General features: G+C 35.5%; 2 protein-coding genes across 3 annotated transcripts; one reads left to right on the top strand and one right to left on the bottom strand.

Moving 5' to 3' along the window:
- Positions 1–395: 395 nt before the first annotated feature.
- LOC129887155 (ATP-dependent (S)-NAD(P)H-hydrate dehydratase) lies at positions 396–11,719 on the top strand. Of its 2 annotated transcripts, XR_008766295.1 has the most exons (12): positions 396–498; positions 745–960; positions 4,250–4,326; positions 4,512–4,621; positions 4,751–4,865; positions 6,889–6,951; positions 7,048–7,211; positions 9,001–9,062; positions 10,584–10,650; positions 10,926–11,105; positions 11,177–11,347; positions 11,453–11,719. XR_008766295.1 is itself a non-coding variant. In XM_055962126.1 (11 exons), exons 2-11 carry the CDS (start codon positions 855–857, stop codon positions 11,199–11,201), a joined length of 969 nt encoding a protein of 322 aa, XP_055818101.1. In that variant the 5' UTR covers positions 396–498; positions 745–854; the 3' UTR covers positions 11,202–11,719. The 2 variants fall into 2 exon arrangements, 1 of the variants encoding a protein (XP_055818101.1); XM_055962126.1 differs by having other exon boundaries at positions 11,177–11,719.
- A 4,850-nt stretch (positions 11,720–16,569) lies between these two features.
- On the bottom strand, positions 16,570–17,167 carry LOC129884140 (uncharacterized). Its single transcript, XM_055958488.1, has 2 exons — positions 17,059–17,167; positions 16,570–16,955 (listed from the first exon to the last, which is right to left on the bottom strand). The coding sequence occupies exons 1-2, from the start codon at positions 17,165–17,167 to the stop codon at positions 16,570–16,572; spliced, it is 495 nt and encodes a 164-aa protein (XP_055814463.1).
- Positions 17,168–21,125: the final 3,958 nt, after the last annotated feature.

The raw sequence follows: 21,125 nt of genomic DNA on the forward strand, positions 1-21,125 counted from the left end.
TTATTTTAAAATAAAAAAAGTTAATAAAATTAAAAAATATTATATTTTTAATGATGATTTCTTTTACTCTAGTTAAATTATATTATTAGTTAGGTTTTTACAGCTTAATGCATAGCTTTATGTATTTTGCATAATTTTAAATTGATTACACAAAGTAAGGATTACAACTTATCCCCAACTGTATGGTTTCAATTTTAATATAATTACTTAATTTTACAAGAGAAAAGGAGGTTGGTTGTTATTGTCTAAAATACGAGAGAAAAGAGAAAAATTCCTCCACGTACATAGTTATCCACAAATGAAAAAGACGAAAGGGTGCAATCTCTCTCAATAAGAATTTCAGAGGGGGTAAAATAGAAGTTTTCAATCATTTCAGGGGCTGAATGTGCTTTAACAATAAAACCAAAACCATCAAAGTTTCCAGAGAACCAACATAGAACACTTTTGCTGAAGTGTAGAAAATTGGTCATCTTCATCCTCTCCGATAATCCATCAGAGGTAAGTATGCATAACCCATTTCGTAGTTTCCATCAATTCTCAATATTTCACTTGTAAGTAATCAATTTCAGCTAGCAGTTGCCATTTTTAACGACTGTGAAGGAAGAAGCTTTGGTTTTGGCTGACTCTTTCTATGTAAATGATAAGTAGGACAAAGAATAAATAGAGCGATTGCTTTGGATTGCATATTCCATAAATGAATATTACCTCTTGATGATCTGATATTAATTAAAATTCCATTGGCAGATAACTTAAACCTGGCTTACTCTGCGGTTGTCATCAGGAGGCAGCAGTTCTTGATAAGGTGTTTGGGAGGTTTTCCTGAGAAGAAAAACTTTAATTTTCAGAGTATTAGAATGCAATCTGTACTGAGTAGTGGGCCAAGCTTGGAGGCCGATGCTGTCAGCATTTTGAGATCAATAATTCCGGGTCTTGAATCAACTAAGCATAAAGGCCAAGCTGGTGAAACTTCTTTCTTGAAACCATTAACTTGTATTGAAATGTTTAACCTGCATCTATATGTTTAAAGTATTAGAGAGTAAACACTTTTATTTATTTATTAATGTTTTTACATACACCCTTATTTTATGGCCATATTCTTTTTCGTTACGATGGGGCCAAGACCCGGATGAGGATAGTGGGAAAAGACTTAGAGTACTTTCTAGTCGTGATGAGATTGCACCATGGGTCACTCTGAGTCTGTTTCTGTTTGCTTTGGTGAAATCATATCCAATGTGAGGTGCCATAGTGCATGTTATTTGCGGATGACATAATCGTGATTGACGAGGCCTGTGACAGAGTTAATGCTAGGCTGGAGGTTTGGAGACAAAACCTGGAGTCTAAAGGATTTAGGTTGAGCAGGACCAAAACTAAATACTGGGAGTGCAAGTTCAGTGCCATAACATGTAAGGATGGTGTAAAGTGGGGCTTGATATACAGGCCATTCACATGAAAGAAAGTTTCAAGTATCTTGGGTCTTTAATCTAAAGAAATGGGGAGATCGATAATGATGTTATACATTGTATAGGTGGGGGAAGATGAATAGGAGGCTCGCATTTGGAGTCCTGTGTGATAAGAAGGTACTACTAAACTTAAAGGTAAGTTCTACAGAGTGATGGTTAGGCTAACTATGTTGTATGAGGCGGAGTGTTAGCCAGTTAAAAATTCTCATGTCCAAAAGACGAGAATTGTAGAAATGAGGATATTGAGGTGAATATGTAGACATATCAGGAAATAAAGATTAGAAATGAAGATCTGAGGCAAGGTAGGAGTGACCTTTGTGGTGGACAACATGAGGAAGTAAGACCGACATGGTTCAGGCATGTGTAAAAGGGAGGCGCATAGACCCCAATGAGGTGGTATGAGATGTTGACACTGGTGGGTGTAAGGAGAGGTAGAGGTAGGCAGAAGAGGTAGTGAGGATAGATGATTAGACACAATATGACGCATCTTCAGCTTACTGAGGATACAACCTTAGATAGGAGGATATGAAAGTCGTAGATTATAGTAGAATGCTAGTAGGTAGTTGTATATTATCTCGCTTTACGATGGGATAGGCTTGGTGGTAGTTTGGTGCACCGTACGTATTGGCAGTATTCACATAGTTTCTTGTCCCTCAATTTCTGTTACGATCGATTATTTCTTCTGCTTGGTTATCACATTATTTTGTTGTTGTTACTATTCCTTTTTAATGAATGCTATTTATTCCTTCCTCTAGTTTTTGTTATGTCTTCTTTACTTCTGTATGTTTTGATGTGCATTACCTGAGCCAGAGGTCTTTCAGAAACAACATCTCTGCTTTCAAGAGGTTTTGTTAAGGTCTGCAGACACTCTATCCTGACCTCACGGCCTCACCTGTGGGATATTGGGATTACATTGGGTATGTTGTTGTTGTATTCTTTTTCGTTGACCAAAACATGGATATCCTTTTATGATTGGTGCCAGGGAGACTCAAATTCATAACCTTTCTTTGCTCCGATACCATGTTGAATTGTGTGAAATGCTTCATTTGAAAGTTTAAACTGGTCTTTATGTTATTTTGTTCGTGTGATTTTTTCTTCTTGGTTGCTTTGGTTGTATTGAGAATTCTCTCCCTTTAAAATTTTAAATAGTTAGGAGGGAACACTTTTATTTATTTAACTATGTTTAACACTTTTATTTATATTAAATAGTTAGGAGGGAAAACTTTTTTTTATTTAACTATGTCTTAATAACTTCTTAGCTTCTTTATTTTGAGTTTGGACTACCCTGTATTGTGGTGATCATTCGTGTGCTTAACTATGCCTGTCTTTGTTCTAGATCACCATTTAGTGGCTCTTCCAATGCAATAGACTGTCGGAGGCATATTTTTCTTTTCCATTTTTGTTCCGTTTTGGAGCTGGTATGTAATTATCTATTCATTAGGTGAGGCATTAGATTATTCAGTATTGATACTTAGTTTTTCTGGTAAGATACTGCTACGACTAAGAATGTAATATATACCTGAATGGGCACTGTGTCATGCAATTCTGCTTAACTATCAGTTGAACACTGAGTACAGAACTCTTCATCGGCTCAAGTGAGTTGGATTACAATTTAACTCTTAGGCTCAAGTGCGTTAGAAAATCTATAGACCTACTTGGTTGGTGGTAGACAGATGAGAAATCACTGACTTACGGGGCTTTGTGCTCTCATTTGCTTTACCATTGGTTGTGTGTGGTCGAATGAGCAACAATTGAATGTTTAACTTCCAGGCAACCATTTGATGAGCAATCCATTGTATAATAATTATATATGGGTAGGAATTTGATCTACATTTGTGGGTATGTGGATCAGTTAAAACATAATTCTTGTCGTATTAATGATTATATTAGCTGGGCTCTTTGGGGAGTAACCATGAATTCTAATTTGGATTTAAGAAAGGGGAATAATTTGCCCCAGGTTCTGTTTCTAGAAATTTGAGTTTCTATTTCTCTCCAGTATTTTGATGCTATTGAACTTTGCTGAAAGTTTTTGATGCTGAATAATACAATTAATCAAGTCCTTTATAGATTTTGGTCTGTCACAATTATTTGCATTTTCTTTATTTGTGCTATATGGTGAATTCCATCCAATTTCAATATCCGAGTTGGTCTCAGCTTGAGGCCAGTGGTACCAAACTGCATTTAGTCTTTTGATGAAATTAAAGTCTTCATCTCTGCAACAACTGCAGGTTTGAGGCAATGCCTTGGGCCTTCAGGTGTACCCTATATGCTTCAATTTCTTTCTAGAAGTAAGAAATAAAGTTTGATCTCAACTAGAGTTGTAACAGAACTTTATTGAGTTTCTATGTTTACAGAATGAGTTTTGGCACAAAGATATCCATCTATTTTATCAGACGAATTTCATTGATGATTGTCATTTTAACTGATCTTTGTGCATCAAAATGTACTATTCTCACTTCCCCCCTCCCATTATCTTTGGAGAAGGGTGTGAACTTTATACGTTCTACAACTACTTTATAGTTTTATGAATTTTGATGTTTGGGAAAACCAGAAAAGATAAGATTAACATAAACTCTGTACGGCTAATGTAGTGCCCATCAGAATTGAACTGCGTCGCTTATGTTTTTCTGTTTTATGTGTCTGAAAACTTTCTGAGTATTGATATTTTTAACAGAAAAGAAGTAATGACTTTGACCATCGAGCTTCACAATTTTTTTAACATTTCTGCCTATGATGTTCCCTTTATGGTACTTGTTGATTGCTATTTCTGAGCTCTATTTCCCAATCAGGGAAGATAGCTGTTGTTGGTGGCTGTCGAGAATACACTGGTGCACCATACTTCTCCGCAATATCAGCCTTAAAGATTGTTAGTTCTACACCTGGCTTCTTTACTTTTCGTCAGTTGCTCTCTCCTCCTCCTTGCTTCCCACACCCTCCCAGGGGAAAATAAACCATCCTTTTTTCAGTATCAAATTATTTATTTTTACTACAATTTAATTATGCAATTATATCAGAGACCTTTTATGACATGGGAATTCGTCTGTTTGACAGGGTGCAGATTTATCTCATGTATTCTGTACTAAAGATGCTGCTCCTGTAATAAAAAGCTACAGTCCTGAGTTAATTGTGCACCCTATTTTAGAAGAGTCCTACAGTATTAGGTGGGTCTTTATTACGAAATTCAACTTAACTCTAAATGCACATTCTTAGCATGTTTCTTTAGTTACCATTATTGAAGCATCATAAATTTTATTATGAGGGTGCTGACTTTGACCAAAGGATTCTTCCAGGGACGAGGAGAAAAGTTCCATATCAGCTAAAGTGATTGCTGAGGTTGAGAAGTGGATGGAGAGGTTTGATTGTCTTGTTGTTGGTCCAGGCCTTGGAAGAGATCCGTTTCTCCTGGTGTGCTTTTTTACTCAAGTCCTTCTAGCCTTTCTGATGCTTGTGTGCTCATAGGTTTCAGTTGCCACAAATGCTTTGATTTAATCCCTCATTCAACGAGATCATATTTTTTGCTTTAGAATTAATTTAATCTTATTTGCTGTCAAATGCTGCTAAGTATAACAAACTCTACTCTGTTGCCTGTTCCAAACATCATGATCTCGAGTATGCTTAATGTTTACCCACGTCTCTGACTGAATCTCTGTCCTTTCTTCTGCATATATTGCTCACTATCTTTTTTTCTCCACATAATGAAAAACTAGTAAATATCATCTTTGTAATGTGCCTATCTTTGTGTTCATCTAGCTAAAGGCAAAAATTTGGCGATACTGTCATTGTAGGAGATTCTGGTCTTCTGTACATGAGGAAAAGATGACTTCTTGGTGTCATTTGTCACATTTTCCTACTTCCCAGCCTTCTCTTTAGCTGATATGAATAACTACTACTTGAAAAAAGTAAATGTATGTCTTCTGTAAATATCAATCTGGTTTATTTTAATTCTCTGTTTACCTTGAAGAAATATCATTGCACGGTAAAATATTGAAAGACTATGTAACTTTGTGGGTCCAGGAATGTAAAGGGTAGTATATGATCATGAAAAGTTGGAATTTTATAAACATACAAATATATCAGTTTTATGTATTATGCAATATGTCCTGAAAGAAAACATGATTATCATTGAACATGAGGTGGAGCAACTATATAAAGCCCTCACAATTCATTTGGTTTCTGTGGACACAGAACATGCTTCTTATCCTAATTCATATCATTTGTTCTGTGCACTTCGATTCAGTAAGAGTAAACTCACCACTTTTAAGCTTTTATGCTGCCAAGAAAAGCTGGGCCACCTAAGCATGATACCATTAATGCTACCAGAAAGTATCATTTCAGAAATTTCTTGCATTATGTGGAAATAAATACAACAACATACCCGGTGTAATCCCATATCTAGGATCTGAAGAGGGTAAAATGTATAGACCTTTCCCTACCTTGCGGAGGTAGAGAAGCTGTTTTCTAAAGACCCTCGTCTTGAGTAATGCACATCAAAAGTAGTTGAAAAGAAAAATATAGATGTAAAGAGGACATAGTAAACAATAGGGAAAGCATAACATAGTATTTAGAAAACAAGGAGCAATATCGATAACCAAATAAAGCAACAACCGAAGTACATGAAATGATGAGTAACAAAAATCATAGGACAGACGACTGCGAGAAAAATGCTACTACTATTGGTATGAACGGGGAAATAAGTACATTAAACCAACCTACTACCAAGCTTATCCCGCTAGGAAGCGAGACAATGCTCAATTACTTACTAACATTCTACCCTAATCTGCCACCTCCATAATCTCCTATCTAAGGTCATGTTCTCTGTAAGTTGAAGTTGTGTCATGTCTTGTTTAATCAGCTCTGCACATTACTTCTGCGGCCTACCTCTACCTCTTCTTAAATCCACCACAACCAACCTCTCACACCTCCTTACTGGAGCATCTGCGCATCTCCTCTTCACATGTTCAAACCATCTCAATCTTGCTTTCTCATCTTGTCCACTGCGGAGGTCACTCCCACCTTGTTCCAGATATCCTTATTTCGAATCTTATCTCTCGTAGTATGCGCACACATCCACTTCATCATCCTCATTTTCGTCACACTCATATTTTGAACATTAGAGTTTCTTAAGTAGCTAACACTCCACCCCATACAACATAGTCGGCCTAACCACCATTCTGTAGAACTTACATTTAAGGTTTTGTGGTACATTCTTATCACCCGGCACCCGGAGGTGAGCCTCCAATTCATCCACTTCGCACCAATATGATGTGTGACATTGTCATCAATCTCACCATTGTGTTGAATTTAAAGGCCCAAGATACTTCAAATATATGTGCAGAAAATTTCCCTTTTCTCCTCCTTTTGTGCTTTCGCTTTCTTTTGTGGGTTCTTTTGGTACAATTGGATTTTGATTACATGTTTATTTTCCCAGGATTGTGTAAGTAATATCATGAAGCATGCAAGAGAGTGCAATGTCCCAATGGTTATCGATGGGGTATGTGATAACATTGATATATTGCGAGCTAATTCTCTGATATTCCATATGGCGTTACTCTCTTGATACGCCATCCGGTGGTCTTTGTTTTATCAGGATGGGCTTTATCTCGTGACTAATTGTCTTGATCTGGTTAGTGGTTATCCCTTAGCGGTGCTTACTCCAAATGTGAATGAGTATAAGCGGCTTGTTCAGAAAGTACTAAATTCCGAGGTAAATGATGAAAATGGAACCGATCAGTTGTTGTCTCTTGCAAAAGGGTGAGCATTTCAATCCATATCTCATTTGCCTGCTGTTTGTCCTCTTAAATTTTCTAGTGACAATGATTTAGTAGACGTCCAACGTTACTTAATTTTTAAGAACAGCCTGCCTATCATTCTGTTCCTTCAAGGTCATGGTTATATGTTAAAAGCTGTGTGTCAAGACCTATTTTTTTACCTTACAAACTACAGCTCCTCTAGCATGTAAAAGATGTCATTATATGTTTAATGGAATGTGGAGGAAGCCTGGTGAAGAACTTACTGACTCTTGCTTAAGAAGTGTAAGTGACTTGTCACACTTGTCAGGCAATGAGGGTAGACCAAAAGCATAAAATGGCCCCAGCCGCCTTCTCAGATTTTCCGTTCCTCACGGAAGAAATGACTTATGCACCTCCTAGTAACTTTGTTTCAGGTTTGGGTGTGAAATAGGATATATATCATATAACTCAGGGTTTATTCACAGAGGTATGACGAGTGGTTGAGAAATAAGATTACCAACTCAGAGATCCAGGTTCAAACTACAACATTTAGGATGATCTATATGTTTCAGTCAGGTGGCAGGTTTAAGAGGAACTTGTGCTTGTGGGTTGTAGTTGGCTGTTAGTAGATTAGTCGTGTTGTACACAAGTTGGTCCGGATATACCATTATCCCCAAGAAAAAAAACTGGGTTATAGAAATTTGAGATTTTTCTTGTAAAAACGTTTTTTGCTGTTTAAGAACAGTCTGCCAATTATTCTATTCCTTCAAGTCATGGTTGTATGTTAAAAGCTGTGTGTCGAGACTTATTTTATACCTTACAAAACTTCCCAACTCCTTTAGAGTGCAAAAGATGACATAATATGTTTAATAGAAAATAGAGGAAGCCTGCTGAAGAACTTACTGACTCTTGCTTAAGAAAAAGTGGAAGTGACTTCTCACACTTGTCAAGCAACGAGGATAGACCAAAAGCATAAAATGGCCCCAGCCACCTTCTCAGATTTTCCCTTCCCTTGAAGAAGAAATGACTAGGCTCCTCCTAGCAACTTTGTTTCAGGTTGGTTGCGAAATAGGATATATATCTTATAACTCTGGGTTTATTCACAGGGGTTTGACAAGTGGTTGAGAAATAAGAGTACCAACTCGAAGATCCAGGTTCAAACGACAACATTTAGGATGATCTATCTGTTTCAGTCAGGTGGCAGGTTTAAGAGGAACTTGTGCTTGCAGTTTGTAGTTAGGCTGTCAGGTCGATTAGTCGAGTTGTACACAAGTTGGTCCGGGTATACCATTATCCCTAGAAAAAAAAGAACTGGGTTATAGAAACTTGAGATTTATCTTGTAATTAACTCTCGATATTTTCCTGCTACATTTTTGCTGACTTTGCACATGTGTAACAGACTATACTTGGAGTCTCAAAAAGTAAAGCCATTGGGGCCTCTAGGATTTTGGTCTCGTGGTGAGAGCGCAGCGCGTGATATGTGGGTTAGGCGCACATTATGAGTTCTAGCCCTGTCACAGACAAAAGCTTAATATTTAAGGGGAGAAGGTTAGAGGGGTGGCCCCAATATCAACCGAGTTTCAAACCTTGCACCGCTGATGCTCCGTCCTCGGTTATAAAAAAAAAAGATTTATAAATATACGGTTGAGAGGTCTGCAACCACTGTAACATTTTCCTCTAGTTTGGATCCAATTTATGAGGATATACATATAACTATCTTTCTGTTGGCCAGTTTATAGCTGTCAAGATTCATCTGATTGGACTTACTTTTATTACTAGTGTTGTCATGGGTAACATATTTGTTTGATCAGGATTGGTGGTGTTACAATCTTGCGGAAAGGGAAATCTGACTTTGTCAGCGATGGTAAAACAGGTAATGATTTTTCTTTGTTAAGGCCTTGTGCAGATGATTCAATCATTTGGATTGCATCGATCAGTAATTTGCTGGTGGATGAACAAGCCTTTTGTGCTTCGGGTATGAATTCCACCTGCATGTTTTCATGATGCTTAAAAAGCTGAGACTCCTGCTTTCATTATTCGGAGGGGGAGAATATCTATTCTATTTTCTACTTAGTTATGAAACTTTAACTAATATGAGGAAAATGACTATGTAGGACTGATATTTTTATAGGGACTTTCAAGCTGTAAATCTGAATCTTTATTGTGAAAGTAACTGCTTGGACATGCTAATAAACTGATGCTCAGTCATTGTAAGCATATTTTAAAAAAGATTTTCAGTATTATTAGATATTTCTTTTCCATTTTAATTTGAAATGAAGCATCAGGTTAGAAACAGACGAAGTTTTTCCATTACTTTCTAAAGTGACTTAGATTCTGGGGAAGAACATTGAAGGTTGGGGTACATGGTTAGGCCCCAGTTATTCTTCTACGAGATTATATTAAAAATACTTGTACTCATAAGACAACCTTTTCACAATCTTCTAAGCTTGTTGTGTTGAAAGAATTAGAGATGGCTTAGTGAGCCAAGGAAATTTTTTAGAAGAGATGAACTCAGGGACCAAATTAAGTTTCAATGTTGGATGCTGTTTAATGAGGCTATTATGAGAAAATCCTCTAAAAATCCTTCAATAGTGGCTTGAGTTTGATGTTGGGTTGCTACCTATCTATTATGCTGCTTCCAGTGCTTTTGGCGTATTTGCAACATTACATCTTCATATGAAGGAAATTGCATCTTGTATTGTGTTCTATACCTACTTGATGGGTCATTATCTGCACTTTTCAGCGCTAGATTTGTTTATGGAGGATAGTGCACCATTTACTGTGCTTTATTTTAAGGAATTCCTGGGCAAACTATCAATCCTAGAGTTCCCAGTATTAAAAGCATCTAGGCAACATTTTCACTATTGACTGTTGGTTTTTTTTTTAAAAGATGGGGCATCAAAAAGATTGAAAGAGTCTCTCAATAATTTATTAAGCATAATAGGGCTTTAAATAGCCAACTTGAAAACATAATCTGCAGAAACACTGCATAACAAAAATTCAAAAAGGCTAAATAATCTCAAAAACTAACACAACCTAACAAAAATTAAAAATTCAAATTCATCCTAAAACTAGGTAACTTATTATGCTAAAAAATTACTGCAGTAACTAAAAGCAAATTCAACAGATATGTCTTCCATTTTTTTCTGTAGTTTGACAGAATGGATATAGTTGGTGTATTGCATGTATAAATGGTGGCTCTAATTATGTCAAATGCTTAGATGCATCTTTTAGCTCCTATGTTAGAATTGAAAAAGATACGCACCAGCAACAGGTGTTGTCTATGATTACAATATACTCCTTAAGTGATGAGCTCAAGAGGAGCAAGGTTTATGGAATGGTTATTTCAATATTTTTGGAAGTCACGAGCTAACAAGTGATATGGGATATGCAGCTTGTGCAGTGAGTATATATGGTTCTCCACGGCGCTGTGGTGGACAGGGTGACATACTTTCAGGAAGGTAATTATATGTTCTACCATACATATGGATTACCATCCTCAGTGTAGTTTAATCAATGATAACATGTTATTTGTTTAATTCTCCAGGTTCTCCATAATTACTATAGACGTATGTGTTAATTTATATTTCTTGTCCATGCATAAAAAGCATTAAAACTCAATACATATATTCATTAGTAAAATACAACTTCACAGTTCTGGTCAACTGTAACTTGCATTTCTGTTTACTCTCTCCTGTGCAACTGTGTTAGTTAATCTTGACTTGTAAATGTGCAGTGTTGCAGTGTTCCTATCCTGGGCCCGGCAGTGTGCAGCTAAAACGGAGGTAAGCATGAATCCAACCATACTAGGATGTGTTGCTGGATCTGCTTTACTGAGGAGGGCAGCATCTATGGCGTTTGACAATAAGAAAAGGTCTACACTCACCGATGATATCATCGAATGCTTGGGAAGAAGGTTGGAGTTTCTTGGATCCTTTTACTCACAGTCTAGAACATCACCTCCAACTTGTACTTTTCTCTTCTCAGTTTGCAGGAAATATGCCCAGTCTAGTAGAAACTTAATGGAGGGTTTTCTTGGAAGCACAGCACTTCTACTCTACTTGAAGAAACAGTTCTATTGCAAAGGACTAAAGGGGGAAAAACAATAGAAACCACAAGTAGAAAACCTAAGTCTCTTTTGATGCTAACAAGACTGAGGTGTGAATAAAGACTCCATATTGCAGTTAATAAGTGTGTGCTCTGATTTACCAAATAATCATAGGCTTTTGCTTTTTGGGCATTGATTTAAATTTTATCCAGCAGGGAAGGAGATGAGATTCAGAATACATTATTAGCTCCAACTAAACTAGGTTAATCCTAGGTCATCCCATTGCTTGCTAGAAAGTCTGCTACCATACTAGCCTCTCAGTAAATTTGGCGCACTTGTGATTGATGATCCATTGCCTCAAGTAGGAACCTGCAATCAATCAACATATGCGAGTTAATTATAATGCTTTTTATGATGTTTAGTGATCTTTCAATACCTAAAAATCTGTTTCTACAATCAATGAAAATAGATTCTTTGTAAAAGCTAGCTCTAGTCCTTTGAATATAGCATTTAGTACTTCTTTTCTTGCATGGAGAGTTGCATCTCATACATCTGTTTAGTCTTAGATCTCAGCCATTTCTTTATTGAATGGAGAAATGGATGTTCTAAAAATTTCAAAGTTTAGCATAACTATTCATCATATCATTAAAGAAAATATCATGTTAGTAGACCAAAAAGTAAACCATTTCATTGAAAGTTCTGACAGATGGATTTTGTCTAGTTATTATTGCTTCTACAAATAGTTAAAGAAGAGGTTGTGTGGACTACTATTTTAACAGTCATGAAAAGAAATTGGTTTGGGACATTTTGAGAGATGAGTTTAATTATAGGGGATTTGAACCGAGGTTGTCACACACTAGCAAAGGCGCTAAGCAACAGATTTGACTAGTGTCCCCCAACCAACTTTTATTTTTTAGAATACCTAACAAAATTTGTGATTGTTTTTTCAAGGTCTATATACAAAAAAAAAATAATCCAAGTTTACGGGGTTAACTGATTTCCCCCTCCCTTCCACATAGGTACCCTCTAGAGGCAGTGTTGTGGCTAGGGGTGTACATGGACCGGGTTGGTTCGGATTTTTTATAAATCAAATCAAACCATTTGTGTCGGGTTATTAAATCTATAAATCAAACCAAACCAATAAAAGTCGGGTTTTTCGATATCAATTTTTCTCGGGTTTTTTCGGGTTTCTCGGGTTTTTTGGTTTTTTTTCGGATTTTTTTGGGTTTCTCATAGTATCTAATAAAAAGCACAGAGCAATGCTTCTTAAAAAGAGTTCTAGTACAAAATATCAACATATAAGATGGAGGCACAATACTGTTTGAAGTTTTAACTTTATAATATAACTTTATAAGATAAGTTTTTTTTGTATATTATTTAGATGGGCTACTCAAATCCAAATCTAAATGTAAGAAAGAAAACAAAATTTATGAAAAAAATTTAAAAAATATTTATAAATTACATTTTAATAAATATTTTTATGTATAACATAATTTAAATGTAGTATATCTATAATCGGGTCGGTTTAGGTTCGGTTTGACTTTTTTTAGTTAAAACCAAACCAACCCTATAATGGTCGGGTTTTTTTTTCAAACACCAAACCAAGTCAAACCAAACCACTAGTCGGGTTTTTTTTCCGGTTTGGTTCGGTTTGTCGGTTTGGTTCGGTTTATCGGTTTGTCCTGTACAGCCCTAGTTGTGGCATTAGGTTCATTTCAATTCAGATTTTTTGAGGCATTACATAAATTCATGTGTAAAAGTTTACCAAAATTACAACAAATAGTAGGTCAATTCCTACAAGATTTTCAAATATAATGAATTTATTGCCAAAAACTTAATAATTTAAATCCGAAAAATTTACTTTTGACTCTGCAATTTACCAATCACCCAATGAGTTCATATACCCCACACCACTAAAGTTGCAACACAAGTTAAATTTGAATTCTGAATCCAATATACAAATTCGTTATTTTTATTATAATATATATTTCTATTCTTGACTTGCTCTTGGCGTTCCATGCAACATTTTTCTCTAGAAACTCATACATTGGCTACAAGCAAATATCAACTTTGTGAAATTGCGAAAGGGGGGAGGGAGTGAATTGCCTTTTCCTAGTTGACTAATTGTTTTCAGTATAAGTCAGTTGTGTATATAGTAAATGACAAATTAAGGTAAAGTCAGTAATTAATACATTGAAAGTAAATTAACATAAAATATTTTATATTGGTTAGGATCCTGAATGAATCTCAGTTCAGTCCTCTTGTATTGCAAGAGTGTTCTCTTTCTACATCTTGTAGTTTATTCTTGTAAAGTGATGGTTGAGTGTAACTCCTATCCCTACACTCTTGTCTCTTCTCTTGTAACTTTGACACAAAGTCTCACCAACAATATTTTTTTCTCTTTTTTTTTAGTCACAACAAATTACTTAAAATACAATGCTTGCTAAAAATAGAGTAAAGAACTTGAGAAGATTTAGATTGCTTGTATACAGTGGCGGATCTAGGATTTTCATTAAGGACATTTAAAAATTAAAATATAATGCTTGAGATTTGAACTTGGAACCTAAGGTATATTTGAATCCTTCCAAACACTGAGTCAACCTCTAATTTTATATTCAAGGGATTCAAAATCTGTATATATACATTAAAATTTTTAAAAATACTCTATATATGGGGTATAATTTTTTGCCGAGGGGGGTTCGGGTGAACCCCTCACTACCTCCTAGATCCGCCCCTGCCTGTATATTCTATCTTCATAGGAGTGACATCCTTTAAATAGGTTTAGGCATTGCTTGAAAAAGATGTTAGACTTTTGAAAAAATTTCTCAGATGATCTACAATCTATTGGGGGGTGGGGTGGAAGGGGGGGGGGTTAAGTTTTATTAGATGCTTTGAGTTCTCCAATGAATTTGGTCAGACGAGAAATATGCTCTCAATGGATTCTTCTTCTTTCTTGTGAAATAATTTATATTCATATACAAGAAGACTAACTAATGTTTGCTTGACTTTGTCAGTTTCCTCCTATGTGACTTCTAATTTATCTCATATTTCTTTTTCGATATCATCATTTGATTTTTTTTTTTCATATTCCTCACCACTAATAGTATTATACAACCTATTCTCTGACTTGAAGTTTATTTGAATAATGTTTATCGGTGTAGTTTGGCATATTTAGTAGTTCTGATGATGGTTGACTATCTTCTTTTTTATCATCAGTTTTTGTATCTGTTCTGGTGGGAAGAATTAAGAGTATCAAGTTTGATGAATATCCAAACCTTTACATCATAGAATTTGATGTGTATCCTCATTCTTACCTTCTAACGAGAAAAATATTTCATATTGAGTAAAGAAGTCTGATTCGAGAAGTTTCCTCTTGAAATACTGCTTTAGTTGTGTTGGCGAAATTACAAGATTACAAATTACAATTGAAAAATAAAATGAAGAAAATAAATTCACTTCTTGGTTGAGGCGCGGATATCTCGCTCTCTTTAAGGAGATTCAAGTCCACTGCAGCAAATCTTTTCACCGGTCCAGCAGTAGTCCTCTTGACTTGTCCCCTCCAGGATACAACAACCTTATCACAAAATGTAACTCAACAAACTCTAGACAAGAGTTGAGTTTAAAGCTCCACAAAAAAAGCACCTCCCTTCAACTAATAAGAACTCTCTTTTTTGACAAACTTAATGCACTCAATGTTTTCTTCCATTTCAAAACAAAAAAGACCTCTCTATTTATAGGAGAGGAAAGCATTCAAAAGATGAAAAAAATAATGAAATGCCATCATTAACATCTAGTGCACAATTATCATTTAGTGCACCACTTACTAGTGATAATTAGGTTAAAATAAATTATCATTTAGTGCACCACTTACTGGAGATAATTATGTTTAAAAAATATAATGAATTGAGTAATATATGCATTAATGCAAAATAGAATAAAGATGACATCAGATGCCATCAATGGACAATTACTAAAATTGTAATTTAGTAAAATATTAAAATCGCACACTAACAAATTGTGACTTTTAGATATGATCTTTTCTCACTTATTGTTAAGCAATTACATTGTGAGACGAATTGAAAGTGCATGAAGGAGAGTAATTTTTTTTTTCCTTTTTCTAGTTGACTAACTATTTTCAATAGTCAATTGTGTATATAGTAAATGAAAACCAAGGTAAAAATAGTAAGGAAAATGCTGAAAGTAAATTGATACATGGTATTTTATACGGCTTAGAATCCATAATGGATTTTAGTCCAGTCCATTAGATTTCAAGGGTGTTCTTTTCTGACTCTTGTAATTTGTTCTTATACCGTGATAGTTGAGTATATGTGTAATTCTTGCGCCTACACTCTCATCTCTTCTCTAGTAACTTTTGATGCAAAGCCTCACTAATAACATTTTTCTCTTTTTCTCTTTTTTTCCTATGTACACAACAAAACACTAAGAGATATAATAAAGGACAGTCCGGTGCACTAAAGCTCCTGTTATGCGCAGGGTCTAGAAAAGGGCCCGACCACAAGGATCTATTGTACACAGCCTTATCTTGCATTTCTGCCAGAAGTTGTTTCCAAGGCTGTCTAAGAGATATAATGCTCTATAAAAATAGAGCAAAAAATTAGTAAAAATTTAAACTACCTGTATTTTTTATTTTAATAAGGTACCATGCAAAAGATAAGGCCCTTCCACTTCAAGGCTCGAATAATACACTTTTTTAGGAGAAATGACAATGCTTAATTCACTCGGCTCTAAAAGCAATCTATAACACTTATGTAGTTATTGTATAAACCCTTCAAATCAGGTAGAAAACCATTATCAATTAGCCTACTTAGGGGTGCCAAATGGGCCAATTGAGTTGAAATTGAAAATATTAAAATGGATTGAAATAAAATTTGGTTTGGGTCATGACCCGCTCAAATTTACTCTGGGCTCAAATGGATTGGGCTTAATTGGGCTAAAATTCTGATTGGGTCATGACCCGCCCAATTTGATCAGCTTAATCTCAATAATTTTAACATATTATTATTTATTTTTTATAACCACAATTTGAATTTCAACAAAACAAAATTATCTTTTGATAAAATATAATATTTGAGATGTTAAAATTTGATTAAAAAATTAAATTATATGATATGTAATTAAAAATTATTGTAACATGAATAATTTTAAGAATTTAACATAAACATCTTTTCATAAAAAGAATTATTCAACTAATCAAATTCTAACATTCAAACATTATAAAATGTGTTAAATAATGAAATTATAAAAACTCTCAAGTATTTTCTCTTCTTTGCATTAGTTGAAGTGCAAGTTCATCACGCATATTACTCATTATCTATGAATCTGCAACTATCCAATCAGATCCATTAGTTTCATTCAACATTTCTTCGTATTCTCGTTCATCCTCGTCAAATATTAATTGAGGTGACTCGTATTGATTAAAAGGGTCATCATTTATACGCTCCTTCCTAATAAAATTATGAACTGCAAAACATGCAACAACAACATCTTTTTGAACATCAATAGAATATGGAGGCATCTTGTCTAATATAAAAAATCTTGCTTTCAGAACTCCATAAGCACGTTCTATAACATTTCTGAGTTGTGCATGACCATGGTTAATTTTTTTCTCCTTATTAATAGCCCGCCTACGATGATAATCTCCTAACCAATATCGAACATTACGATATGGTGCTAGAAATCCTCGAGTGTTTGGATATGCTGCATCACATAAATAGTACTTATATGTCATTAAAATAATATTCAAATGGTCACAATAAAGAGTTAAACATTATTTCATAATAGTTTAAGTTGTATCACTTACTAGAAGGAGGAAACAGAAATCCATTATCTGGATTAGATACAATCTTCGTTAGAACTCGAGCATCATGTGCTACCACTTCCCATCCAGCATAAACATAAGTTAAGACCATGTTAAAATTGCATATACCACATTTTGATAACATTTACCCTTTCCTCTTCCTCTATACATAATTTGTTGATTAGTGGGAACGACTACATGTACTAATGTCCTATCAAGTTCACCTATTGCTCCCTGTAAATAAATATATAATTATTAAAAATTATGAAAATTAAAAAGAACTGTACAATCTTGACTCTGCTTTATTCATTCCCCAAGAGAGAATATATATGTGATACAATATTGAAATAAGGAAACTAAATATCTCCTTAATATGCTACCAAATATATAAAGAATTATATGGTAATTATTTCCCTATAAATATGCTACCAAATATTATACTACAATACCCCCTCTCAAGTTGGAGCATGAGAATCAAAAATGCCCAACTTGGAAAGCAAGAAGTCAAACTGAGTTTTGCCGAGAGCTTTGGTAAAAATGTCTGCCAATTGTGAAGATGTTGAAATGTGCGATGGAGAGATCAAACCTTCATTAATTGCATCACGAACAAAGTGACAATCTACCGCAATGTGCTTTGTTCGTTCATGAAAAATCAGATTTTTTGCAATGTGCAAAGCGGACTGGCTATCACAAAATAATTTGATCGCCTTGGGATGTTATATACCTAAACTCAACAACAGACATTTCAACCACTTCAAATCACAAGTGACCGCAACCATGGACCTATATTCAGCTTCTGCAGAAGATCTAGAAACTGTGTGCTGCTTCTTTGTCTTCCAAGAGATGGGAGATTGACTTAGAAATACTATCCAATCTGTCAACGAACGACAAGTAAGCGGACAAGCCGCCCAATCAGAATCACACTATCCCTGCAAAGTCAACGCACTGTCGGCATGTAACAAAATACCCTATTCTGGGGTGCCTTTCAAATAATGGATCACTCGTAAGGCCGTTTCCCAATGTTCAATTAGGGGTTCTTGCATGAATTAAGACAAAATATGAACATAGTATGCCAAGTCCGGTCGAGTGACCCCCAAATAAATCAAATGTCAGACTAATCTATGGTAGACCTCCGGATCCGACAATAAATCTCTATTTGCAAGACTAAATTTATAATTTTTCTCAATAGGAAACCCACTTGGCTTTGCACCTAACAACCCTGCTTCAGAGACAATATCACGAGTATACTTGCATTAACACAAAAATAACCTTGATGAACTACGAGCTACGTCAATACCCAAAAAAAATTTGAGAGACCCAAGGTCTTTCATTTTGAAACAATCACTCAAATAAGCTTTGAAAGTTGCAAGTGTAGCTGAATCATTCCCAGAAACAATAAGATCATCAACATAAACCAATATATTAATTTGAATATTCTCTCTAGTAAATGTAAAAAGAGAAAAATTAGAATAAGATTGTAGGAAACCCTACCCTTTCAAAGCAGTCACTAATTTTGCAAACAAACATCTAGGGCTTGTTTCAATCCATACAGCGATTTGCGCAAATGACACACCAACGTAGGATCTGGACTTTCAAACCCGAGAGGGAGCTTCATATACACCTCCTCATCAAGGTCACCATGTAAAAAGACGTTATGAACATCCATTTGATGAAGTTCCTAATTTTTGTATGTTGTAATGGCTAGGAAGGCTCGAACAGTAGTCTTCTTGGCGACTGGAGCAAAAGTTTCATTGTAGTCAATCCCTGCTTGTTGATGATTTCCCAACATAACCAAGCACGATTTGAGCCGTTCCACATCTCCATTTGATAAAAACTTGGTCTTGTACACCCATTGATTACCAAGTGCTTTCTTACCCAGAGGAAGATGTTCCAAAGTCCACGTATCATTGTCTTCCAATGTACGTATCTCTTCTTTCATTGAATGTCTCCAACCTTCGTGTTTCATGGCTTCTTTGAAGGTCTTAGGATCCTTACCCGAAATAATAGCTGCAAGAAACTTACGATAATTTACAGAGAAATTATTACAATTAATATAGTGTGCCAAAGGATAGGGAGTACCTGAGGATTGATTGTTAATTGGAGTAGTAGGAGACAGACTATTAGCAAAAACTGAGTATTCACATGATCGTGAAGCAAATCAGAGGGAAATTTCTCTCGAAAAACCACTCCCCAAGCCACCTTCCACATCCGTGGCTGGAGTATGGTGTTGTTGCCCCCCCCTCGCTGCCAGCGGGCGCTGGGTTCCCAGTGGGCTAGGCAGTGGCCGGTGGCTGCAGCTCGTCCTGGCTGCCAGCAGGCGCTGGTTGGACTGTTGCTTGGGGCTGCTGCCTGGCAGTCTCCGAACTATCAACTTTGCCCCCGAAGTCATCTCCGTATACCATAAAATTATCATCGATTTCAGCACCCACATCAAAATAATTAGACAAAATATGAACATCATTCGGACAAGTAAAAGGAAACACATCTTCCACAAACTTCACATCACGAGAGACAAAAAATTCCTTCTTATCAAAATCAAACAACCGCCACCCCTTCTTACCGAACGGATATTCCACAAACAAACACTTTCTGCTTCGACTAGCAAATTTATCACCCTCAGTCTTTTGATTATGAGCAAAGTACAAACACCCAAATGTACGAATAACATCAAAAGAAAGAGGTTTATTGAATAAAATTTCGAAAGGTGTTTTATTTTGTAAATTGTGTGTGGGGGTACGATTTATGAGATGAAATGCAGCAAGAACACATTCACCCCAAAAAAATAGACAAACTAGCCTGAAATCTTAGAGCTTTCGCAACATTCAATACATGTTTATGTTTTCTCTCTACTCTCTCATTCTGTTGCGGAGTACTCATACAAGATGTTTGAAACAGAATACCAGTGGTGGAAAAATAATCGATCAAACAATTAAATTCGGTATCATTATTACCTTGTACAACTTTAATTGTTGGATTAAATTATCGATCAATCATAGCAACAAAAGCCATAAACATCTGAAATACTTCTATTTTATCAACCAACAGGTAGATCCAAATTGCTCGAAAAAAATTATCAATAATTGTTAGAAAATAACGAGCTTCACACTATGAAACATGTCGATATGGACCCCACAAATCACAATGTATTTTCTCAAATATTTTAGACGCTTTATTATCACTTAAAGGAAATTTATCTCTAGGATGCTTAGCACGGAAACACACTTCACAATCCTTTTCTAAACTACTCTTATCACTACTAACATGGGGAAGCAACTTAACTACTCTCTCAGAAGGATGCCCCAATCGTCGATGCCACAATTCCAATGCTGACGCTGCCATGACAGTAGACACATGTTGCACCACGTCCGATTTGCTAAAATAGTATAGTCCGTCCCTCCTAACTCCCGTTCCAATTAGCTCCTTCAGTGGGTGTTGAATAACACACATATAAGAATTAAAAGAGATAATAGTGCGTAAATTATCAGTAAATTGGGGGATGGAGAGTAAGTTGCAATGTAAATAAGGCACATAAAGTACATGATGTAAGGTGATTTTATCTGATAGTCGAACGGAACCTTCCAAAGAAGCAAGCACCTTTTCACCATTAGGCAATCCAACAGGACAATCAACAGTATAAACATCAAACAACAAAGATTTCTCACCGGTAACATGATGAGTAGCATCGGTGTCAATAATCCAAGAAGAAACGTCAAACTTACCATTCAAACAATTTTTTGAAATTATAGCATTGCCAAAAAATCCCGTAATAGCCTTCCATTGATTGAAAGTAAAGTGCTGACCCACGGCAGTGGTATTTGGTGGTTGTGGAAGAGGTACGTAGTCACCAGCCATGAAAATTTATGATGAAGAAAATTTTGTTTGGCTCAGATACCATGAAAAGAAGTGTACAATCTTGACTCTGCTTTATTCATTCCCCAAGAGAGAATATATATGTGATACACTATTGAAATAAGGAAACTAAATATCTCCTTAATATGCTGTCAATTATATAAAGAATTATATGGTAATTATTTTCCTTCAAATATGCTATCAAATATTATACTACAATA

Source organism: Solanum dulcamara, chromosome 4 (genome assembly GCF_947179165.1).
Source record: "Solanum dulcamara chromosome 4, daSolDulc1.2, whole genome shotgun sequence".
In the NCBI taxonomy this organism is placed as follows: domain Eukaryota; kingdom Viridiplantae; phylum Streptophyta; class Magnoliopsida; order Solanales; family Solanaceae; genus Solanum; species Solanum dulcamara.